Source organism: Pezoporus flaviventris, unplaced genomic scaffold (assembly GCF_033815535.1).
Source record: "Pezoporus flaviventris isolate CSIRO_AGI_PZ_B2104156 unplaced genomic scaffold, CSIRO_AGI_Pfla_v1 ptg000095l, whole genome shotgun sequence".
Lineage (NCBI taxonomy): Eukaryota > Metazoa > Chordata > Aves > Psittaciformes > Psittacidae > Pezoporus > Pezoporus flaviventris.
In genome coordinates this window covers 310766-336143 of record NW_026892643.1, presented here as the reverse complement: position 1 = coordinate 336143, position 25378 = coordinate 310766, and the positions used below count along the sequence as shown (strand labels likewise).

Sequence of the window (25378 nt, the reverse complement as noted above, 5' to 3'; positions counted from 1 at the left end):
GTTTTATAGCATTCAGAACATACTAAGGATAAAGCAGATAAAATAGGTATAAAAAGCTCTTTGCTTTCAATTTGTTGCTCTCTGAAAAATAGCAGAGTCTTGAATACATGTGATTAATATGCTTAAATTACTCAAAACAAGTATTTGCAGTCAAGTTCTAACCATTAGGCAAAATAATTTTCAACATCATTGTCTGCACCAGTCTGTCTACTGTTTTTCCCATTTGATTTCCTTTTTTAGCTTTAATCAAGTACGGTGATTTTAGATACTTCAGTAATGGAGCATATGTCTTTGTCATGTAAAATACTGGAGAGCTTCCGTGTTAGGTTTACCTAATGCAAAAGAGAAAATACAGCTGCTTCCTTTTTCTAAAACATGTACAACTTCAGAGGGATATGAGGGAAGGGGATGGAGTTTTTGGCTTCATACAGTGGAGGGAAGAGGTTAGGAAACTTCATGTGAAGGACCAGTAGTAAGCCAAGATTACTACTAGTAAGATAAGAAACTGAAAAATTGCAAGCGCAGTTTTTCTGCCCTGTGCCAGTTTCCAGTGTGCTCCATTTTTTCTGCTTAGCATTGTGCGTCATACAATATGGTGGATGAGGTTGTAGGTTATGATAACTAAATGCATTTTGTGTTGCCAGCCAATAATTCTCCATTTTAAGAATGTAATCAACTACAACATCTTTCTGTGGTAACTCTTCAGAGCCTAAAATGCTCTGGAGATTCATCTGTATGGGGAAGTAGCCCTTTAATCTGATTGATGTACACTGCTAAATTGGGATATCATGAGATCATTGTATCTTCATTGAATAAACAAGGTTTGTTTACTTTCTTAAACACTAGAAATTCACTACATGTCTGTAAGAAAAAAAGGTGTAAAAAGTTATGTTATACTTTGTCAAAGCTTGGGTGTTTTTAAAATTATATAGGAAGTTCTGCATATGAACCAACTAAAGAGGAAGTTCTTTGGAAATACTTGACATTAAGATGAGTGTATGGCACTAAACCAGACTGAATCACAAGGTACATTTTAACTACAAGTGTCTTCATTCTCAGTTATTGAAAATATGCAAATAGGTATCTCTTCCTCACTAGATAAAACTTCTTGAAAATCTCTTATAACTGAGCGCAGCATTTAAGGTTTCATATACTTACATCTAATAGTTTTATAATTGGAGTAGGTAATCAAGGGAGAGAGAGGAAGAGGAGTGTCCCTGAAATCCTAAACGGTGTGGGGTTGATACTAGATGATCTTAAGGTCCTTTCCAACCCTAACTATTGTATGGTTCTATATGGAGACAAGAAGGTGGATTGTCATGTATACTTGGTGCTCTTCACCAGTGAGTCTGTCCTTCCATCCATTTATACTTTACGAAGTATTGCTGTCTCACACCATTTTTCTGAACAATTACTGATCCAAAGTAAGTTTCTTGGCAGTAGAAGATGTAGAAAATACACTTCTGCTAATGCCGCAGTTTTGTCTTGTTCTGTCACCAGGTGCTTTTTATTTTAGATTTTACTGTGAACTTTATATTGTCAGACTTCTCAACTTCCTGCTTTGTGAGGACGGAAGTCCACAGGCTTGGGTTATGCAGTGAATTTCTGTCTCAGGCAAGACAAGGAGGGGCCAAGACACAAGTGTGCTGTTGAGGAGCAGAAAGGAGAGAGAAGACAGCCTACTGCAACTGGTACATTGACTATAGAGCAGGCATGCTACTCCAGTGAGCTCAGTAAAGCTAGGAAGGCAGATGGGAGCTATGTGTCTCATATGCCGTGCTAAGCACTGTTCTTCATTTTAGCAATGTCCATGAACTTTTAGCCTTATAAACCCTTTTCTTCTGATAAAATACTCTGGAATTACTTGCTCTCTACAGCTACCTGAAAGGAGGTTGTAACAAGGTGGGCATCTTGTCCAAATAGGACAAGAGGCAATGGCTTCAAGTTGTGCCAGGGGAGATTAAGATTGGAAATTAGGAAAAATTTCTTCCCCAAAAGGGTTGTCAAGTACTGGAACAGGCTGCCCAGGGAAGTGGTGGAGTCACCATCCCTGGTGATATTTAAAAGACGTGTAGATGTGGGGCTTAGGAACATGGTTTAGTGGTGGACTTGGCAGCATTACTTTAACAGTTGGACTTTATGATCTTAAGGGTCTTTTCTAACTTACATGATTCTATGATGCTATGACTAGCTGTCTCTACCTAAAAATATATGAGAATGCTTTTATTGATGCAGCTGTTAGTGAGTGCATGCAGTACACTTCCCCTTCTGAGGCAAACAAGTCCCGAAGTACTGACAGTAAAGACTTGCTGTTGCTATCTGTTGTATTTTCTATCTTGAGTTGATAAGAGACTGATTCTGTTTGTGGTTAGTGTGTTCAGACACATTCAGGGAGATGCAGATTTTCCTATCACCACTTGCTTTGTTTTGTTCTGTGACTTTTTGAACCCGTTCAAGATTTAAGGTACCTTGAAATCAGTAGACCTCAACAGTGTATGGTAGTTGATAAGAATGAGCAGAGCTCAGTAGCTGGGAGGGGCATTTGTAAGAAGTGGAAGAATGCTGGTGTGATGTTGGACCAGGTATTTTGGTTTTGTAACAGGCAGTTTTCCCTGCCTGGTTAACACCTATGCAACCAGGAATGTGGGACCAAAGGGGAGATCTGACTCCACAGCCTAACAACAGGAGGTGGGAGAAAGGAAGATAATTTGTCAGTTCTGGTGCTGCTTGCGCATTTTGCATCTAAGAAATCATCAGATTAAATGTATACGTAATATTTGCAACCTGGTTCAGTAATGCTTGCTTCCAAAAAAGTTACATTCCTGATATGGTAGCCCTACAAGCTACATTTTCATGAGTGAAGAGCTTATATACATAACCCTCTTGGAACCTACTGGTTAGCTTCCAAGGGACCTTCTTGCTAGGTAGATACCTCAAGTACTACACACCAGAAGTAGGTAAATGGCAGAAGTGATAGGAATTTTCCTCCTCTTACTCTTTGGCAATTTAATTCTTATTTTCCAGTTGATGTGCACAAGTTTTTGTCATGGGCTTACAGTCACCTGGAACGGTTTCACTGGAGCTGAGGAAAGAATTTCTGAGGTCACAAAGCGGCTTCTGTTCCAGTGTCCTGTCATTCTGGAGTCCAGTCAGGACCTTTCTTTGAGTACAGAAAATTTTTGTTAAAAGGCCAATGTAGGCCAATGTACTACTTTCTTTATTTCAGTTTTATTCTACTTTCGTATTATGACTGCTGTCAGTCATAAAGGTGTAAGACCAAACACAGGCTACCATTCTAAAATGAGAGAGAACAGTTTTAAACTGCCCTTAACCCCCTCAATCTTTTCTTGCTATGAGGAAGGAGGTAAATAGGATAGGATAAGAGGAAGGCAACAAACTCTGGCTTTTTTGATGTCATTTTTTAATGAACTGGGTTTGAATATTTTTTTGTCTCCTAGAAGGTAGATGGGATCCTTTTGGAATAAGTCTGTGCATGCTCTTAGATTTACCTTCAAATCTGCTGGTTTGATTTTGTTCTTACTCGAAGGGGAGACTTGGGTGCTGAGGGCAGCAGCCAAAAAGAGGTCAGCTTTTTAGGAAGTGTTTACAATGCTTCAGCATCCTCAAGGGCAGCCTTAATCTTCTCAGGTCAGCATGCGGCATACCCTGACAAGTTCCTTTACTAGAAATGAAAATTTTGTTTGAATTTTGACCTTTTTGAGAAAGGGTTGCTTGGTTTGGGCTCAAATTCTGAAACAAACAAAAAACCCCAAGCAGCTTTCTGAGTCACTGGCAGTGCAGTACGCAGATTTTTAAAAGTAATAGTCTGTAGTTGTGGGGAAGTTGGAGGTAAAGAAATCCCCTATTCTTTCTCTGATTCTTGTCTGAGAACTCTGGGTAAACGCAATAATGAGTGCTTTAGAAACAGAAAGACCAACTGCTATCTGCAGCGAAATGCAAAGTAAATTTGGTGCATTTAAGCTTTTTGGTTTTGTGATTTTTTTTTTTTTGTTGTTGTTGTTGTTTTGATTTTGGTTCTTTTTTTTTTAACGTTTCATTTTTCATTTTAGGTTTCTGGGATTTGTTACAATAGCAATATATTAAAAGTTCATCGAATTCTTTGTGTGCCCAGCTGGGTAGCAAAGATATTTTCTTGGACTCTTGAACCAATCTTCTCATCTGCGGAACCAACAAATGAAGTTCGTGTGGGAATGGGAGCAACAGTTGACATCCAGAGGCAGCAGAGAATGGAGTTACTGGATCGTCAAATCATGATGTCTCAAGTTGCCCAAATGAGGAGGCAAAGGCAGCAGCAGGTATTGATATATGTTCTGTAAGGATTGTACTAAGTTATCGGAAAAATGCATTTTTGGTTCATGTATCTTTTGTGGTTCCTGTTTCTTAAAAAGGATGTATCTCTTTATTCTCCTCCATCAGTCTGTCATACACTGTTGTACTGCTAATAGTCATTTTAGTGTTTTATATGTGTATGTTAAAAATGCTTCACAAGATGTAAGCAGAATGTTAGACAATCCTGTAAGGATATCAGTACTTCTGGCATTCTTTCATCAAAAAAGAGGCTGAAGGGTAAAGTGATTGCCTTTCAGGGTCTTTAGTAAGAGTCATTGAGGAAAGTTAGGAAATCAAAATGCTCCTGGCTCTCCTGCGTATTTGTATTGTTAGTAACCTTGTCAGAGAGGTTGAAAATTGTCTACAGAACTCTTTTTTTTGCAGGTGTACTTTGATCAAGGCTTGTTTCTTTTAAGCAGGTGCAGAAATTAAATTCTCTAACTTTCCTACAAAGGCCAACCAACTTTCTGTTTATTTTGACTTTGCCACTTTTAATACTCTTGGTTTATTTCCTTATTGAATAGAATAGCAGAGCCTTTTATTTTCTCTGGTTTAGTCAAACCAGTAAATGCAGATATTCACATACTTTGCAGTAAAACAAGGTGTCTTAAGTCACTTTTTCCTGTATCTTAAGTGTATGTATTACTACTTTATCAAACCTAGCAGTCAACGTAGGCCTTGCATAGCTTTATGTGAACATATATTGCTCATAATTTAATTACAGCATAGCAATTCGAGGTCTTTACTGAGTTTTCTCTGCCTGAAATGCAGCTCTGTCCTGGTGCGCAGGTTCTTGTTGTGTTTGAGGTACTGTAGTGCAAGTAGGTATAGCTATGTTAACAGTTAGTGTTGCCAGAATTAGAGGTGTGATGGCATAAAGCCAGCAACTGAGTATGGATCTTTCTTTCCAGTCCCTGATAACATAATTCCATTTTCCATGATTTCTTAACTTTTCAGACTGATGAAATTGTTCCTCAGGTGGAAAGATCATAATCTACTTCTCTCTGTTCCCATTAGAATGTTAATGAGTTTTAACATAAGAATTGAACTAGAAATTACTCAGTACTTGAGCCTTTCTGTTGGACTACAAGGTGCTGGAAGGACTGCAGTCAGGTTTCTTCAGTTAGGAGGAAGAAGCCATTTCCAGTTATGAAGGACAATCTTTATAGTATACCTTTAATTGCAAAAAGTGGTAAATAAGTTCAGAAAAGTAAATGATAAAAGAAGAGTTGGTAACATTTTTTTCTCTTCCTTTTCTTAGGCTAGGAGCAATGAAAGTGGAAAATACTTTTTCATGTTTGACTTCAAATAGAGTTCTTAGAGGTGGAGGGGTTTAAGCAAAATAAATGAACATTATGTGAATATCAGTAAGATGCTTCCCTTTACAAGTTGCTGAAACACTTTCAAGTTTGGCCTTTAAGTTGAGAGCAGCGTGTAGTTAACTGATAGTGCTAATCTCTGAAACCAGTGTTCAGAAGGCGATGGGATCAATGTATGAATGTTCCAGAGAGGCTCCTCAGAAAAGATGTGTCACGAAGACTTTTGTCCGGCCTTTTTTTAGTGACTCGCTCACATAATTTACTGGCCATCAACTAAATCACAAAAAGCATAATTCACAAGTGTTGAGATGTAGCAGTAAAAATGAAAAGCAGACAATTTCCATCTCAAAATTATATTTACAAAAAATAAAACCTGGTTTTTTTGGGTTGCTGTACTTCAGCAAATAAGTTTCTAAGACTTTTCAGTCTTAAAAGTTGTAATTTGAAGACAGTGGAGTTGAACAGATCACCTTACAGATGGAATTGAGATTGTAGTTTTACCTGTGGTAGTGAAGCTGATAAAAATGCAGATCAGTTTGTTAGGGAGTTCTTTTTGTGAAACTGGAAATAATAAAAGTCAGCAAATATGGCTTTGAATTTTATTCTGGGAGAATGGTGAGCAGATTTCTGGACTCCCACTATGCTGTAGAGGTGAGCTAAATTAACATTTTCTTTCCTGCTATCCATTTTGTTTGGTGAATGAAGTGAACTTCCCTGCATGCCATAGCGCAACAGTTTTGTTTAGCTGTCCCTTGAGAAGGTGCTCTGCCTGTTCCTCTTACTCAAGTTCATATGAGAAAAGAGACAATGCAGTTTCTGTGTGTATTTGGTAGCATTAAGGAAGGAGAACACAAGAATATCATACATGGTTTTAACGGTGCTCTTTTGTAAGTACAGTGTGGAACGCTCTGTTCTGGTCATAAGGAGGCCTCTTTCTTAAATAGATGCTTTATGTAGTAAGCTTTTACTTCAAGTCTGTGCAAGAAAATCTGAAGAATGTGAGCCTGACAACTTACACAAGCCAACACAAAATGAGTAAACATTTTAAAAAATGAAAAGGAAAAGAATTAAAGGGGAGGGGTGGGGGAAGCACAGAAAGAAACAAAGAGGGAAGTGTTTCTCATAGGGTTTTACGGTACAGTAAAATACTGCAATGTAAATGATTTTATGGGGGGGGTTCTTTTTTTTTTTTTTCTTGCTCTTCACTAAGCTTTTTTATCCAAACCACAATTCACTTTGGATGTTTCCTACAAGAAGAAAACCCAAAAGACAGAAAAAACCCCAACTACCCCAGAATATCTTTGCTGGCAACTCTTTGAGCTTTACCTTTCCCAGTCTTTGTGTAGCTGAAATGTTCTGGTCTGGTCTGAAGGGGCCTGAAGCACTGAGCTGTGTGTGTGAGTTTTGGGTTGTCATAGAATCACAGAATCATAGAATCGTTAGGGTTGGAAAGGACCTTAAGATCATCCAGTTCCAAAACCCCTGCCATGGGCAGGGACACCTCACGCTAAACCATGTCACTCAAGGCTTCGTCCAACCTGGCCTTGAGCACTGCCAGGGATGGAGCATTCACAACCTCCCTGGACAGCCCATTCCAGCGCCTCACCACCCGCACAGTAAAGAACTTCCTCCTTATATCCAATCTGAACTTCCCCTGTTTAAGTTCAAACCTGTTACCCCTTGTCCTGTCACTACAGTCCCTAATGAAAAGTCCCTCTCCAGCATCCCTATAGCCTCCCTTCTGATACTGGAAGGCTGCTATGAGGTCTCCACACAGCCCTCTCTTCAAGGAGCTTGTGGTAGAATTTGAACATAAACCACCAACTTCATTACTTGAAATACCTCTTTTTAACCTTCAGTGTTTCAGTGTTACTGTGTCCGAGTATGTTGTTAGAAACTGAAAAAAAAATCTCATGTTGCTAGTTTCTCAGGGGAGTGTGGTTACATGGTGACTTATTTTTGTCTTGGTTTCTAGTTGTTGTGGATACAGCCCTTAAACAGGTGGTAGTGTGCATATTCAAAACTTTCTGTTCTGTTTTGTCTTCCATGGATAATCCTGACAAATTATGGTGGAGAATTACTGAGCATCTCCTCCATGCGCCTTTTGAAGCAGAAGATATTATATAAATAAAAAGTGTGCCATATGTGTTCGTTCTGTCAGAAAATACCAGCTTGTTATTTTGCTCCTGCTTTTAAAAATTCAGTTTCTTAGTTCTTTTCTTTCCCACTCTTGCCTATCCTCTTTCCTAATTCAAATGATTCATCCTATTCCCTCCCTCCCATTATCTGATCTCTTTTTTCCCTACATATCACTTTCACATTATCATTTCTCACTATGCCATTTTCCCTCCACATTTTCATCATCTCTTCCTCCTCATCTCCATTGTTTCCCATACTTTGTGTTTGCTCCTGAACGAAATCTTTCTTCACTTTGGGGGAAGTTCTCTCCTGTTATGTTTACCACCAGTAATCATTTGCTGATTCATCATGAAGCTGATAGGATTTTAGGGATGAATGCCTCTCACCTTTCTCTGATTCAAACAAGATGTAGTTGAGGCCTTTGCGCACTATTTCATCCTTTGAATATCGTAATATCCATGAACATTTTGGTCTTCCTCTTCTGACTTTTCTATATCATGATCTTTTTCTATTTCCCAGCATTTTTCTGAAGTTTATCTTTCTGTAACCCAAATGAAAGCCCTGATGGGAAAAGGGAAGCAACTGCTGCATCTGTGTACTAGTGTGGTAGCAGGGAGTCAACTTTCACTTCCCATTGAGAAACTAGGAGGGAGGCTGGCGGATAATTAATGTGTAAATAGATGAGGGAGGAATCCGTGCCTTTACTGACAACACTGTTGTCACTAAAGATGGATATGGGGAAGGTGGTGGAAAGTTGCAGAAAAGGTGGCCAATGCCTTTTGTTGACAACTAAATACCACTTCTACTTTGAGCACTCATCCTTGTGCCCAGGTGTGTGAACCTCAGTCCCTTCATCTTGAAAAAATGCTTTCTATATCCACAGAGCATTTATTCCTTCATTCATGTTGAGCATGTTAATGACACTGTATTGCCTGCTGCTTGATTTCTCTTAAGTTTTTTGGCTTAGAAACGGGCTTCACCAGGTTGGTCCAGACTGTGTGCTAAACCTACAGCCATATATGAAAACCTTCATTTCACTACCTCTTTTCTGCCCTATCCTCCACTTTGTTTGTTCCCTCCTGTCTTTTTGTTCTTCTGTTCCAGCTGCCATTACTTTTCAGTGAGTCCAGACTCTCCTTTGATTCATATCACACTGCATCTCTATATGGGATTCTACAGCTTGCAAAGACCAGACTTCTCCTGTAACAATGTGACTTCCTCTAATTGTTCATTCATTAGATGCCTTTCTCCTGGGACACTGGAGAGATGGTCTGTGGGTAGGCACACTGAGTGTCTTTATTATTATGGGGAGTCTCATATCCTGAGAAATGTGCAAGTTTCACATTTTGTCAACTAAGGAATGTGAGGCTAGATTGCTGATTTACCTTCTGGCTATACATAAGTGTTAAACTCCTGACCTTGGAAGAAAATACATTACTAGCATGAAGACTTTCCTGTCTCAAGAATTCCTCCTCAGGAATGTTATTGTCATTCACAGTTGTAGAAAAAAATACACTCTCAGACAGTCCATTTCTGCTCTCTTAAGTGTAAGAACCAGACCTGAGCATATTCTTTAGTTCTCCCACTGGCACTGAGGTACCACTTTGACAAAGTCTTGAATAACTTCATAAGTTTGACTAAAACAACAAGTCTTTCAAACACAGATTTTGAACTGTGAAGGCATTCTGCAACCCCTATACATTGCTGGGTCCATATAAACTCTTGCTCTCACAGCCAGAACATTTGATGGAAGCAGCTTGATTGTGTCGTTCCACAGGTGTATGTATCATCAGGAAGTGATCTGCCAGACTGTACCTGAATAAATGGGTGAGATTTTTCAGCCAAGAGTTACGCAAAGTCATCTTCTCTGAATAGGTTTGCATTGCAAGTAGTCTATGTTACCCAAGGCTACTTTGGGATTTTGTGACACAGTTCAGTAGAAACTGCCTTTAGCAACCTTGCTATATAGACTTCAAAGACAGCTATATGTTGGGTACCGGTAGAATTAAAAATTTCTTTGAGCTCAGACTCAGATGTGTGTGTACAAAATTTGGCATCATATTTTTAAAGAATTCTGTTAACTAGTAAGTACTTATGGGTTTATTTCAGCCCATGAATGAAACATGTATGCTGCAGCAATAATCACTGTGGCTAAATCTAGACTCAGGATTCCTTCATTCTTCCTTTCCTCTGCATGCTGATGCACTTGTGTGAATTCACCCCAAGCCTTTTTTGAAATCACAGACAACTTCCATTTTTGTAGAGAAAATATTATCTTCTCTTTCAGACCTCAGTGAGTCTTTTAACTCATCCTTTGCTTTTTGGCACTCTTCTGGCATTTTCAAAATCTGGATGATTCTCTGTAATGGTTTAATAAAGTTTTCTTCGTGTGGAGAACAAGCCTGTTTTTATTAAAAACAGGATCTTTACTCTTAGAGGTTGATGAGTATAAGACCTGCAGATAGTGCTGATGTTGGCATGTGTGAACGTTGTTCTTTTGCTGTTTCATTTCAATAATATATTTGCAGCAGTTGATAACCTACTGCTATTTAGGTATTTTTCTTTTCTTTTCCTGAATAAGCTTTTTCATGGATTCCAGGTGTGAAATTAAAAATGTTGAGTTTCCAGATTGCTGATCCAGGTAATGAACAGTTTATGATAATTTCATCTTCACACAACCACTTTATTTTTCTGGCTTTTTCACAGAAATTGGCAATTCCACAAGCTGACAGACACTAGTAGACCACTAGAATAAGCTGAATGTGTCTCATTAACATCCACTTGTCACGATCACAAGGCTGTCTCTTTAACTCCTACTCCCCAGAACCACCCTGCTCACACATTGAACTATCATCTTTTTCTTGGACTGGGATTATGAAATTCTCTTTCCATCTGATTGAGCTTTTGAGTTATAGCCTTTGAATTCAGTTTAATATTTGTAATTGATTTCCCTGGAGAAGCAGTTGTTGATAACGGTGGTTGGACAACTTCCTAAAGCAAAATACCGTTTTTATTTCAAAGCAAGTAATTTTTTGAGAAATAGAGTATGTTTGTTCTCCTATATGATTTTTCTATATTCTTTTCCTTTGACAATTTAACTTGAGGCAGTTCTCCAGAAAAAGGCTCCTGGTGTACAAATCTCCCCAAGCATTTCCAGAGTATTGAATTCTCTGATCTATTTCTGTTTACAGAAGGCAAGTTTCCTTTTAGCTGTACCTGTTCCTTAATTTCTAGCTTTGAGCGTGGGCAAATAAGGCATCCAGTTTGGGGAGTGATCAGTTTTTAGATTCCAGGGCTTCAGCTGTCCTTGCAGTCTGCTCTGAGAGACTCTTGATGGGCCATTTCATCCTAGTGTCATCTTCCATAACGTGTAGTACACAAGAAGGTCAGATAGGAAGTGGTCCATCTTAGTATTCAGGAACTATGCTATTAGCACATAACAACTGCAGCCAAGTTTCACTGATTGTTCATTAGTGCACTGCCTTTAGAGGCAGAATAGATACAGAAGTTTTGCCAGATAGCATTGCAAGTATGATACCTTGTATGTTGACTTTGGGATCTCACCAAATGGAAGCCCCTCGTATTTATAACCTAAGACAGAAATTGAATCTTTACATCCCAAAATGGAATGCTAATTTGGTTTTTTCCTCTACCTCACCACAGACTAGCCCTTTATATACTCAACTATATGTTTCTGCTGGTATGGGGGAGAATTTGGTTTGTTAGCTTAGCTTGTCAAAACAAAACGATTTTGGAACTCTGATTTCTCATTTTTGTTTCTTACTTTCTCCCTTTTTTGTTTCTCTACTTATTCCTTATTACTCTTTAAAAGGTTCTGTGCACAAGAGGTGGAGGATCGTCTGTCTAACCTCATGCCTTAGTAACAGTCCACTGTCACCAGTCAGCATCCAAAGAGCCATGTAGTAAGGATTAGAACTGTCTCTGTTTTGTGTAAAATGTCTGAAACAGTGCTAACGTTATTTCCTCGAGTACAGACTCTGTGTTTATGCTAGTGGACCTGCCTTCAGCATTGGCATGCTTCTCCACCCCAGTTGTCTCACTCAGAAGGTGTTGAATGCCAGATATAAGAACAACTTCAGATCATGTCATTCCTTTAAAACCCAGCTGGGGATTATGATCAACAGTTTTACCTCTCACAAGGCAGTTATAAAGATTAATTTGCAATAATGGGAACTTACTTTTCAATATATACCTGAGATTTCTGTGTGAAGAAGTGACAAGCCCCGCTGCAAATAAGATGTCATGGATACATGTTTTCAACTGATGTAGCTGTGACCATGCCTGTGATGTCACAGCACCAGCAAGAGTCCAGTTTGGGCGAAGAACAGCTGACACAAGCAAGGGAAGCTGAGAAGTTTGGAAAAGGAAGTGCTTTGAAAAGGCGGTTGAAGACCTGTCTCTGCTGTCTAGAGAAGATTCAAATCCACATTTATTATTGCAGATGAAGTCTGAGAGTCCTGCTCAACACTTCCCTAATCTTGGACCAACGAATAACATCAGTGCTCGGAAATGACATCCTCCAACTTCTGCTTGATATGAAATATCTTTTTTTCTTTTTGGCATAGTGATCCATCACTTTCTGTCTGAATTATGCAAAAGTGACTGTTACTGTGATGGACAGTTTGGTACAGAGTAGATGTTTACGCTTACTGTAACAGGTTAAATGCAGAGGAGTCTGACTCTTGCAGTTTCCAGTTTTTGAGAGCACCTGTGCAGCTCTTCGCTTACTGCCAGCCAGTCATGTGTCTGAGTCAGATGGCACCCCTTTCTGTTGTGTGTGACAAGGAGTGGACAAGGGCAAGAGCTTGGGCATGCAGGAGTATGCGAGGAAGTGTTCACATCTCTCTGTACCTCCCTTGAACGCAGTAGCAGAAACAGCCATTCCCATTTCACCTCCAAGGAACAGATGTGCCTGCCCATTAACATTTCTGGCTTCTGTTACTGTGAAGGCATTGTGCTTTGCTGAAATCCATCTGTTGTCTCTCAAGCAGCTTCAGAAGCCAGATGAAGGTGTTCCTCCTAGATTTCAAAGGAAATACTGATCAGGCTACAGAAAAGACCACATGTGGATATGTGAACTTTTGTGACATATGAGCTCCTATGGGACAATGCAGGCATCGAAGTTCAGGATGCAGCAACTAATAGTTGGAGGCAGAGCCTCTTGGCTAGAGAGACTTGTCTGTAGGGTAAGTTTCCAGAGGAAATTGAAATATCATTAGAACTTGCTGGAGTGCTTTCCTTGGTGAAAAATTCTTTCCATCATTAAGGACGATGCTCAGAACACCAATACTGTTACATTTCTACTCCCTTTCAAAAAAAGAAAGTTATTAAAGTCAAAAGCAAAGCCAAAAATAGAAACCAACAGAAGGGTTTTATCTTCACAGAAAGAGGCAGGCTAGACATTTGAATAAGCCTACTGGAAACTTCACCTTTTCCACTGATCTTTCTTACACAGCATTCAGAGAAGCAAGTATCATGTCATTCATGGCTATGTTTTTTCTTTGTTTATATCATTAACATGTATTTTGGAGTCAGTAATTTGTAGAAAAATTTAATTCTGGAAAGCAAATAAGTGTCATCTTTTAAAATGAAGCTTTATATAAAAAAAAAAGAAATTGTATATGTCTCTGCCAAGTAATGGCTCCTATGCAGAGCAGCAAACTATAAAAATGTTACTTTAAAAGATGAAATGCAAAACAATTTCCTTTTTCATTTTTCTTTCTCTGCGGTTGTTATGTTAAGAAAGGTGAACAGGACAGATATCAGGAGGTGCTTCCTGTTTGTGCAAACAGATGACAAGTTGGCATTAACCATATACATGATATAAGATTATCAGAATATCTTAACCACACGCATCACTTTCAAGAGGACTTTTCCAAAGCATTTTCTTTCATTTCCTTTTAAATTAATCTGTTAAAAATATGTGCAGATGTGGCAGCTACTTAAATGAGTATTGGTTAATTGTACATAATACAACATTTTTAATTACCAAACTTTGGCTAAGAATAATGCAAAATATGCTGTGGCAGGTATGTATATGGGAAACAGGTTAGAGCTGCCTGGAGAGGGAAGAGAGTAAAAAGAGTGAAAAGAAATGGCAAAACTGGGCTTTTAGCAGGCTGTACAGTCAAGAGAGATTTGCTAGCTCTGGATATCCCTTACTCTGTAGGAAAGGAGGATACTCCTTTCCTTGTAAATGTATTGTCCCAGACACTATTGAAAAAAAAGGAAGACATCAAGGATGTGACCTCACAAAGCCCAACGTCAGTATGTAAAGCCCTGGCAGCTATTCAAGGGTAGGTCATCAATATGGCATTTCCTTACAACATTTTATGTGATGAAGAACTGCTATTTTCCCATTCCCTTAATCCAGACTATTCTTAAATCTCATTCTGTGGTCACCTAAACTTGTGACCAGTTTTCTGTTTTCCTGTAACAGAAGTTCCAACATCACCAGTGTTGTAATCCACCTCTAGTATCAATTTATCTGAGACTAATAAAATGGTTTTGTTGGTATGTTTGTCTCCCACCAGGCAGTAACAAAGAATTTACAGTAAACTGATTCACCCATTCTTTGCACTGCTAAACCAAAAGAAACTGAATTTTTCTTTAGTTCAGAAATTGCAGCCTAGAAGTTAGGGAGGGGGAAGGGCTTATAGGCCTTCCTTAGGTGTCCCCGTCACCTTTCTAGTCAAATAATGAATGAAGCAGTCTTTGTCAAGTGTTTTTCCTGATGACATGTAGAAGACTATGTTGCAGACAGAAATAAGGGCCCCCCCACCAATTTGTACAAAGTAAAGTATTTTTAGAATGATAGTCTGTAGGCTGAATTTTTTAATGCTTATCTGTCTCTAGTAGTACAGCAGTCAGGACTTACAAAAACAGAGTTTTGGATTATCACCATGAAAACAGCTGGCAATGGAGATAGAAGTCCCTCATAGCATCCCACTGGTCCACTGGGACCAGTCCATGCAACCTTCAGCCTCTTGGCTTGTTGTGGTTTAAGCTTTTAAGTTCAGATCAACACCCTTGCTCTTTGATGAGCTTTGTGGATACTTGTGTGCCAATCAGTGTGTCTCCTTCCCTGCTCATGACTTCTAGGCTTGATCTTACACCTGCCTGATGATCTGGACTTTTGGCTGGCTATTGTAACTGTCAGGTGGACCTGCTTTGCTCTTCTCACTTGGACCCTGTGGGGACACAGGGGCACAGCACATTTCAGTGAGGCCACTGCCTCTGATTGCCTCGTCATCAACCTTGGCTTTCAGCTTGCCTTTCCTCTTGGAGCAGCACCTGCACTTGCTGCCCCCCAGCATCTAAGATTCAGGATAAAGAAGAATGTCACCTGAAATAATCTGGGTGCCAGATAGCCGCAGTCTGCCAGATGTGGAAACTGGGTCTGGATATAAGAGGTTTGATGCATCCTTCTTACCTGGTTCTGAATCATGTTAAGTCCCAGCCCTCAGACCATTTAGTATTAAACTTATTTTCATAAGAAACTGACAAACCAGAATCACGGAAGAGCTGCCTGGATTCCACTGAATAGATTAGACGGGCAGACGCTTGTTACTGAAGCTACTGCTCAAGAAAGGAGCCTTCATACTGGGCCCTTGATCATCCTTACCACTTAATTATTAGTTCGTTTTATGCCACTCCAGGGAGCTCCATTATCTGAGACAGGCTTCTGTGGAGAGTAAGGAGATGGGTGCGAGCGCATCTCTGCTGTTGGGTGCTAGTGCCAGGATTCAAATATATTGTGAAATGCATAAATACTGGTAGCTGATTTCTTAGTAGGGACTCTGAGATGGTTTAGAGGCATCAATTAAATAAATCAGAATAGGTATCTTCATGTGAAATCTTACTGACTTCTCAGAGAGTGTATTGGCATGATCAGAAAACACTCGTACAGAAATCATCATAAAATTATGGAGGGGAGGTGTGCAAAATAATTTATGTGAGACAAGGCAGAGTATTGGTTTAGAAATCTCTGCACATTTTTTAACTGGAATTTGCAACACTAACATTTTTTTTTAGCTTTTTGGTTTGGGTCATCTTAAAAGTCAGAGATCTTCATGTATTCCTGCTGTGATACTTAAAGTTGTCTGGAAGTGTTTACACAGTCCACACTGGAATTCCATAGCCTTGATCTCCATCTTCTGTGGATCTAAGGCATTAGCTGCACTTCCTAGTTTTCCTTACCTTTACTCTGTGGGATTGGCCACAGTCCCATAGTTCCTGCTGCAGTTCTCTGAATCTGCTTTATTGAGCCTGACTTTGTGCATGTCCATCATGTAATCAAGGATAACTGGGGGGGGAAACAGTCTTCTTGCAGTTGAGATAAAGAACCCTAGTGTGCCTGGTTTTGGTCCAGTTTGTAAAGTGATACTAAGATAAGTGGGCCATGATGTTGGGATTAATCCTAAACATCAATGTTCACATACCACAGCCTTTAATACTTACTGTTGTTGTGTGTTGGATATTCTTACCTTGTTAATATAGTTAAGAACTGATGGGTTATGTTTGTCTCAGCCTCCAAGGTAATTGAAATATTCTGAGGGCAATGGAAGAAGAGCTTTTCACAGCTATTTTGATCTAATTTGTCAAATCTGGTATTTCTGGGAAGGGGTTAGCAATCTTCACATGGAACACTCCAGAATCCATCAGTCCACAGCTGTAGTTTTCAAGATACCTGCTGTAAACCTTGAAAACTAAATAGCTGCCTTTGTAAAGAATTTGCATTTTTTTAATTGAAAGCAATGGATTCTGTGTATGTTAATTTAAAATGCATGCTAAGGAAGTAGACAAGTCTCTTTGTAATGCTGGGTAACAGCACAGGACAGGCAGGATGCAAAATCAAACTGGAATAGGCAGCTCAGTATTGAAGCTGAGGGCACACCTGGGAAGATTTATTTCAATCTTCTGGTACATTGAATACTGCTAAATTAATACATTTATTGTAGATTTTATATTCTGTATACATTATTCTGTATGACTTCATGTGCTTCAAAGGAATATGTTATAGTCCTGTTGGCATTTTTCAGTTCACCAGTGTAATGTGAATGACCCGTGGAAGGATTATTTTCTTCTCAAGTCTTTACAGAAGGGTAAAACCAGGCAAAGCAGCGTTAGTGCAGTGGTCTTGCTGAGCTGTTGAGCTTTGTAGACTTTCAGAAAGCCAAAGTTAATGAATTAAAACTCAACATAATTCTGAGTTAGGGGAATTTATAGATGGGGAAGTACAGAGCATGTGATTTTCCACGACCACAGAGTAGTGCAGTGGTGTCAGTAGAAGATCCCTCTCCAGGTTTAACCTACAAACCAATTCTCCTTTTTGCTACACTACACTGTTTGGTTAACGCAAGGCTTATGCAGAATCCTTTGGTTAAAACCTCATGACTTTTAAGCAGATGTTTTATACAGTACACAAAATAGACATATGGAGACATAAACATTTTTGAAATTCAGAATTACTAACAGTGGAAACTATGTCTTTAAAACCAGTGATGACTCCTAGCTATTCCACATCTTCACAGGGAAAACCGTGCTCTGGTATATGGGAGGCTGGAACACTTCAGAAGCTAGAGTTTCAAATCTCGTGACTCCCCATATACTTTTAAGCGTGCTGTTGCAGTGCCCCCTGTGGTATCTGGGTTGGTTGGGTCTCCTCTAGTGAGAAAGAAAAAAAAAAACAAAGGAAAGGGCAGGAACACTAAATAAATGCTGCTTTTTAAAAAAAAAAAAAAATTTTTTTTTTTTTTTTTTGTGGTCTAGGAACCGGTTTAGCTGATGATGATGTGATTGAACAGAGAGTATGTAATGCTCCAGGGGTACGTAAAGGCAGGAAGAGCCCTTGCTGAGAGAAGAAAAGATAAAACTCTCTTAAGAGGAAGGTCTTCTGAGAAACAACATTATAGAACCAAAATAGAGCAACTAAAGGAAGGAAGTCCATGTCCTATATATACAGAAAGGGAGGGGGAATCTTCTCCATAGTAACAGGGGGAGCAAGGGAGGGGGAAAAGGGACAACCCAAACTGCAAAAAGTGTGTTAACAAATTGTACAGAAAAGAGAGATTTGGGGTTTGTTCTTCTTCCCTGTGGTTTCAGTGTGATACGAAGTCCCATTAAAAAATTATTTAAGCTAATAAAATGAGGATTAATTATTTTGGGACAGTTATAAAGCTTGTACTTTAGTATTTGTACTTTATATTCTAAACATCTTATTATTACAAGACTTGAAGCTTGGTTGTTAAAAGAAAGTTTCAGTTCTGTGATTTACACAGTACGGCCATTACTCCTGTGCATTTGTATTACTGCTGTGTAGTTACAAAATGTTTTGGCACTGGAATACAGCCAGATTTTGCAATGGTATTTAATACACAGAACTTAGGTGAAGTGGCCTGTGTGTCTGAAACAGTAGTGTTGGTGTCACAGGAGTAATCACTCGCATGGAAATCACAAGATATCCTCAAGGTTGGGATTGTTCTGAGTTTCCTGATGTGGTTTTGCTGATGCACTGAGAATCCATTTTTGCTTTTTCCCACCACTTGTTTCTTGCACTCTTTTCCTCCAGTTAACTCCATCAACAGTCTTGCAGAGCACTTGCAGGACCCGCTGTTGCATGTCTTGCCAGGCAGATCCCTATCAGAAAAGAAAGTGGTCCTTTAACCTCAGAAAGCCAGTGCTGTAGTAAAGCGAATCTTTAACAGTTGGTGTGAAACAGCCTTTCCTCCTCCTGTTAATTTACAGTGATTGCTTGTAATAACTAGTAAAGCAGTAACCAGTCCCAATTTTAACTTCATAAAAGACTGCAGCAGTGTTTGTTGTTTAAAATAAAGTATTTACTCAAACCTTTGCCTTTTGTATTGTATGGGATGGATGGTCTTTTTGTTTTAAAATACCTGTAATTCTTTTTGGAAAGACTGACACCAGTGTCTGGTTTCAGGGTGGGATGATTAACTGGAATAGACTGTTTCCTCCTTTGCGACATAGACATAATGCAAATTACCAAGATCATCGCCCGTCTGAACAAGAGACGCCTCCACCTACTGAGGTTTCTGAAGAGCAGGTAAACGCTTTTCTGTTATAAAATGTCATTGAAAACCTGGTTAGGAGTTGTCTCTACTGACTTTTTATTATCTACTGAGACAGTTGCTTGAATGTTCTCTATAGCAGCACAAATTAGAGTATCAGATAACAGTCACAATACAGAGGCAGGAAATTGCCATTACTATCCAAATCAGAGTTACAGATCAGCTTGGGAGTTTCTGCTTTTATGTGTTAACTGTTCGGGTTTTGTATTTAAAGACAAGACAGTTTCACTAGTGTTGGCTGTTCAAATCTAATTAAAAAGAAATGTTTCAAAGAAGGAGGAATGGCAAATAGATGTCATTATTTGTCTTGTAGACACTTCCTTCACTCAGGTCTCCAGCTTAGGTTTCCAATTCATTCATATTGAAGTTCCATTTTTTGGAAATAGGAATTTTATGCTAGCTGTGGACTGCAGTGCACACTTGGTCTAAAATTTGGATGTTTCCCTCAGAAATGTGGTTCACTGACTTTACATACTGATGCCACAGAGAAGTTTGTCTTTTCTATCAAGTATAGATTTTTAGACTTACTGTATAGATTTAGACTTCTAGACTTCTGTAGATAGTTTTACAGTTTTATTCTCAAAAGAGAGGGTGATTTACTGAGAAATTAAAGAATTTAAGATTAGTCTTATTTCCATATTCAGGATTTATTGCATGCACTCAAGTTCTCCAGGTTGTAGCCTATCTGCAGTTAGCTCTATTGGCTATTTTATAGTCTAAGGTCTGTGCTACCCTTGAGCAAGAGTAGTTTTCAAGGGCACATTTTTCTTTCCCCATAACCCTTTTTTTTTAGGAGATAAGTCAACACTTGGTAGCACCGTGCTGTCATTTGTAGTTACTTTAAAATGAGCTTGTCCCAAACAGAAATCTTTGCTATGATCTGATTTCTAGTTTCGATTCAATGTTAGATTATGTTCAAAATGTTCAAAACTGCAAAGCTGTCGGCATACATCCAAAATGGGGGAAAGAAAAATATCAGAAATAAAAAAGGAAAGAGGAAAATAAAACCCCCACACTAAAGAATGCCTGAAACAAAACCCAGAAACTTAGTTTTGGCTGGGCTGAAAGCCTACTTAGTGCCAGGTATGGGGTGGACCAAAAGATCTCCCTCCTTCCTTGGATTGTTTATTTGTTTTATTGCAAATCAGATTATGGGAACTTTTATTGTTGGGCTGGAGCTAATGGAATAGTTATTAGTGTGATTTATGCTGGATTCTCACCCAAAGCATTTGTGCCCAGATTTGTGAAAGCACTATACACTTGTGTTTTCTCATGCACTGAAGTTGTAAATCGCACCTTATTGCTGTCATTTGCAATGCTGTCTAGTTACCCTGCAGAGAAAAAAGTAATATAAGCACCTTTGATTTCTCAGGACTGTCCTTATAACTGCACAAGGTGTCTTACAGTGGCAGAAATACAAGGTTTTCTTCTGCTCTTCAGATTAAAATTTGCAAGTATTTGCAATGCTTGTGCATACAAAAATCTCTGCATTTCTTGTGGGTTTTTTAGCACCTTAAATTACCGTTACCAGTACCTGTTTCCTTGAGTCGATTCAGTTCCTGTGGTTAAAATACATTCAGATGAAAAGAGCTTTTTGTTGTCACAGTCTGTTCTCCCTGATACTGGCTGGACGTTTATGTAAATGGGACCATTGCAACTCCATCCACAGCTTCTTAAGGTTAGAATTCATGGCAACTGCTGTAAAAAAAACCCTTTCTCCTGAAATGTATTTCTGTGGTTAGCTTTTCTTGCACTGCCTGCCCTTTTTCTCATTAAAAAACCCAATCTTAAATGAAAAATCAGAGAGAGGAGACTTTAGAAACTAGTTACAGGTAATGAAATCCAGTTTGAAGTTAAACTGGTTGCAGAGGTATTGAAAGTAACAATTAATTTCTCTCTCTGCCAGAAAGTGAGAAACTGACATTGGGTTGTAAGGGGGAGAAAGGGGAAAGGCAGAAAAATGATCAGTATGGTATTTGATATTCTGACAACCAAGATAGCAGTTTTCAAATGTTTTGTAATGGTGTATTGAGGTTAAGAAAAGGAGGGTCCCCACCTCCAGGCATACTTGGCAGTAGCATATTTCTCAGTAAACCACCAAAGCAGGGAAGATTAAAAATGCTGACAGTTCTGGGGGGGTGTACTACAGGAAGGGGAGGTTGCTTTTAATGGCACCTTTATTTTAAAAGGTATTTAAATTATTTTCAATACTAGCGCACATTGCTCTTGCACTCCGGGAAGATTCTTTCCGTCATACTTAATTGAGAACTGTCGCTTTTAAGTTTACTTTAGATTGGAGTTTAACCATAAATTAAATTTGGTTATGCATACATTGCTTTTTACATGTGGCAGTTTGAATATCTGTTAGCGCAGAGCAAAAAGCTGAGGTGTCAAGTACACAATATTATAAAGAAGGATGGACACGTGGTTACTGATTACCAAAATCACTGTCTTAATGTGCCCTTTTCCAGATAATCCTTCCACCAAGTGTCATTGACTTAAGTTTGTTTTGAGAATACATAGAATCCTTCCAAGAATTTAACTGAACCTGTTTAAGTATTCTACTGCCTCTCTTTTAGGGCTTTCAGGTTTATTTTAGAAACCACCTAGAATGAATAGTTTTGTGTTCTTTAATGGCCTCTGAAGAAGTAGGTATTTTGAAGGAAAGCAGAGCTAAGGATGTCTGGACAGGTTTCCGCATCTGCTATAAAACTCCATATTTTGCATACTATTGGATTCTTGAAGTCCTGTTCTTGCCAAAAGCAGCAAGCCCCAAGGTCAGATTGTAGTTGGGATGTGTGGTGCCATACTTTCTGTTTTACTCTTCTTTCAAAAATGGACCAGCTAGGAAAATACAGGTGTGGCATTTTCAGCAAATGGTTGGTTTTGAATGGAGTATCAGAAAGCAGTCATCTCTGTGGCAGTGTTCTCAAGTGTGCTGTCCCAGATGCATCTTTGTGACAGTGCATAGCTGTGTTTGCTTATTCTCTGGGGAGGCTCAGCAGCCCTATCAATGGAAAAGCAATCTCTGATACTGTTAACATGACTAGTGCACACGCATTGTGAATAAAACTGGTTTTAAAGTGGTCTTATGTTACTTCTTTTCCAGGTTGCACGACTTATGGAAATGGGATTTTCTAGGGGAGATGCTCTAGAAGCTCTGAGGGCTTCAAATAATGACTTAAATGTAGCCACTAATTTTCTGCTGCAGCACTGATGGTTTTTCGTGTGAAGGAACTTCCCTCGAAGGGTTTGTACGCATCTGGAAGAGGATCAAAGCCACCTGCTGGACAGACTCGCGAAGGTCGTCCCTGCACAAACGTTGGAGAAGAGAAACTGGCTCCGCGTGACTGGTGATTCAAAGCAGTGCTAATGAATGACATGAACTGTTCCCAAGCCTTCAGATCACTCGGTGGTTTCTAGTCTGGTTGTGCTCTTCAAAGTAACGTTAGTTTCTAATTGTTACTGGATATCACCTAAATTTATTTTTGAAAGAAAGTAGGTGGGTTTTTTTGTGTAAATCCTTGTTAGACATGTTATCAGGCTTAATGACTAGGAAAAGAAGCTCCAACAACCACAACAACTAGATTTACCTATCAAGGAAAATAATATTTTCTTCATTTACCATTTTCTAATTTGTCTAGCTTACATGTTATTTTACAGTAATAAGAGCTTTGAAGGTCATTACAATTTCAACTCCATAAAGGGTTATGGGACTATTATGTCATTCTTTGGAAAGTTTTATTAATGCTTGTAATATTTTATTTCTTTAATTCCTTTTCAAATAAAAGTTGTCATTCAGCACATAATAAACAGGTAGGATGAGAGAAAATTCATGTGCATATTGCAAGTCTGGTAAGTGACTGCTGTAAATTTAAACTTTTACAGACTGAGTGAATTCCTATTCAGATACAGGTCAGGAAGAAGATACTCATAGGAAGCAATAAAGATTAATTGAATGGTACAATAAGATCAGAACTGAAATGATTTGAATGTCTTCCATGTCTAATTCAGACAGACTCGGTAACGATGGATGTATGCTGTGTCCCTATGGGCTGGTTTCATTTTTTGAGCTGGCTACACGCTGTCTTAAAGGGAAATGATAAAATGCTAACTTTTCTATTTATAGTTCTAGTTTTCTACTGTCAAAGATGCGAATGACCCTGCATTTGCCAAATCCTCACTGTTGAAGCAACTTGATGTTGATAACAGACTGGAATATTAACCTTAAGGGTGATTCAGGCTTACACAGAAGGTAACAGGATGATATGCCAAGACAGTACAATATTGGTTTAGAATTTTAGAGTGATAAATAAGCTTGCTTGGCTTGACTCTGAGAAATGCTCAATATTAGCACCTCAGGAGTTTCAGCGTGGAGAGAGGTGAGCACCTCTATAAAACCAAGCTGAAATAATACAAGATTCCAAACTGTGACTCTGTGAAACCAGTATACACATGTATCTCAAGCATTTAATATGTTTCTGTATGTACTTGTGTTTGTATATTGTGTGTATATGTGTTTATTTATATACACACAGGCATATTTAATACAGACATTTAGAATAAGATGCAGGTCATCAGAAGCATAACAGAAGGCAACACCAGGTACAAAGGGGAGAAGGTAAAAGAATACAGAAGAGAGAAGGATGTTTTGGAAATCAGAATGAACATGAGTGTGTTAAAGTATAGATCTGCAGTCTCACTTGGCCTGGAAAATATACCAGGAAACTGCAGGACAAGATTTAGGGAGAGAGAGAGAGAGGTACCTTTCTTTATCTCTTTTAATTGACTGGTAAAACTGAAAAAAAAGCCCTTTAGGCATACAAGTCCTTATCCAGAAATGACATAAAATTTGTGCAGCTTTTGGCACATGACATAGTTTTTAATAAGGTCAGTGTGCTGTATGTATTTTTTAGTATTTTCCAGTGGGTAAAATAAGGGGATTTTGGAATGACTGTGTGTTTTCCTGGGTTTTGATCGACTTCCTTCAGGATCTGGCTCGCTGCTATGCTTACTTTATTTAGGCAGGATCTGCTTTTCAGTCAAAAGGTTTTGTTTGCATGAAGCTGAGTGGCTTTGTATGTGTGTAGGCTACAGACATTTCTGTATCCAGAGAACTGTGAAAACCTGCTCTTACAGAGCAAAGGCCAAATGTAAGTTAAAAAAACCCTACAATAATTTGTATATGCAGACTAGTTAAATGCTTTGAAACAAAGACAGGTTTTAATTTTGAAGGTTATTTCCTTCACAAATATTTTATCCAAAGTAGCAATAAAGAGTAGTGAATTACTTTAGTAGAAGTCAAATTTTGCTTGTAGGAAATAAAGGTCCAGCTAGCCCAGGGTAAATTAGATGTGACCTATGCCCTTTCAGACATTGCCCTGCTCTAGGGACAAGCACAAAGTGTGTTTATTCCTTGGAGTTTTAAAATGTATTGAGTGGCATCTGGGACATGTAAGTGGATATTCTCCAAGTCTAAATCCTTTCTTGCTGTTACCTGTACAAGGGGTACTCAGATGTCACTGTTGTGTGTGTGGAAAGCCCCATTTTGCTGGGTATTTCACAAAACATGGTCAAACATAAGGGGTAAAATTCAGGTCTTGGTGATGTCAGTTGAAAACTCCCCTTGACATCTGGGGCAGCAGTTTGTGCTCAGAATGCTCCCAGGGTTGTGATTTCCAATTAAGAAAAAAAAGAAGCGGTGAAAGGAGGGGTCTCGGATGCTGTTGAACACAGTTCCTGTTTCATGCAAGAGCCACAGAAGAAAGGATCACACACTGGAGCTGAAAAACAGCTCTGTTTCCACTCACTGGTGAAACTTGCATGGACCATTTCTGGGAACACAAAGAGCATGTTCTTCACATCCCACACAGGGTTCGTCCAATACGTTTTGAGTATCTCATCGCACAGTTCCTATTTTGTGTGACACGGGTTTTTTTAGGCATCCAGAGAATACAGCATACTTTTCATGGAGGGGATTTGCAGTCCCTAGGAAATGCACACTGGTTTTAGTAAAGCCAGGATTTGGTATTTTGAAATAGAAGTAGTTTCTACTATTAAAATTTCTCTGCTAGACTGGGAGTGTTGTCTTCTGAGACATCGGAGAAATTTACTGGGGACTTTCCTAGACAGTTGAGTGGTATTTCACAGTACACCCACAGTGAGGTTTGTAGTTGTGGAATCTGCCTGATAAGCCACCAGGTTCTCAAGCCTTAACTTCTTGCTTAGTTGCCTCTGTATTTACTGAAACCATTTTCCTCTCTCGAACCAAGTGTTAAAGGTTGCCTTCTACTTAGTGAGCACAGGGATTGACGGGGTTGGTTCAGGTACCAGCCTGTGCTGTCTAGAGCTTGTCGTTGCCTTTGTGAACATGTGATGGAGAAAATGGTCTCGATGTTTTTGTCTGAAACAGAACAAGCAAGCAAAACATACTGCAAGGTACTGGGCAAAAAGCAACAG

At 39.0% G+C, this 25378-nt stretch overlaps 1 protein-coding gene across 1 annotated transcript in view; it reads left to right on the top strand.

Moving 5' to 3' along the window:
• The window catches only part of UBAC2 (UBA domain containing 2), an 85396-nt gene extending 62956 nt beyond the window's left edge, over positions 1-22440 (top strand). Inside the window, exons 7-9 of the mRNA XM_061476308.1 lie at positions 4071-4316; positions 18772-18894; positions 22029-22440. Coding sequence (XP_061332292.1) covers positions 4071-4316; positions 18772-18894; positions 22029-22136 — 477 coding nt within the window. The 3' untranslated portion in view covers positions 22137-22440. The remainder of the gene's footprint in view (positions 1-4070; positions 4317-18771; positions 18895-22028) is intronic.
• The last annotated feature ends 2938 nt before the right edge of the window (positions 22441-25378 follow it).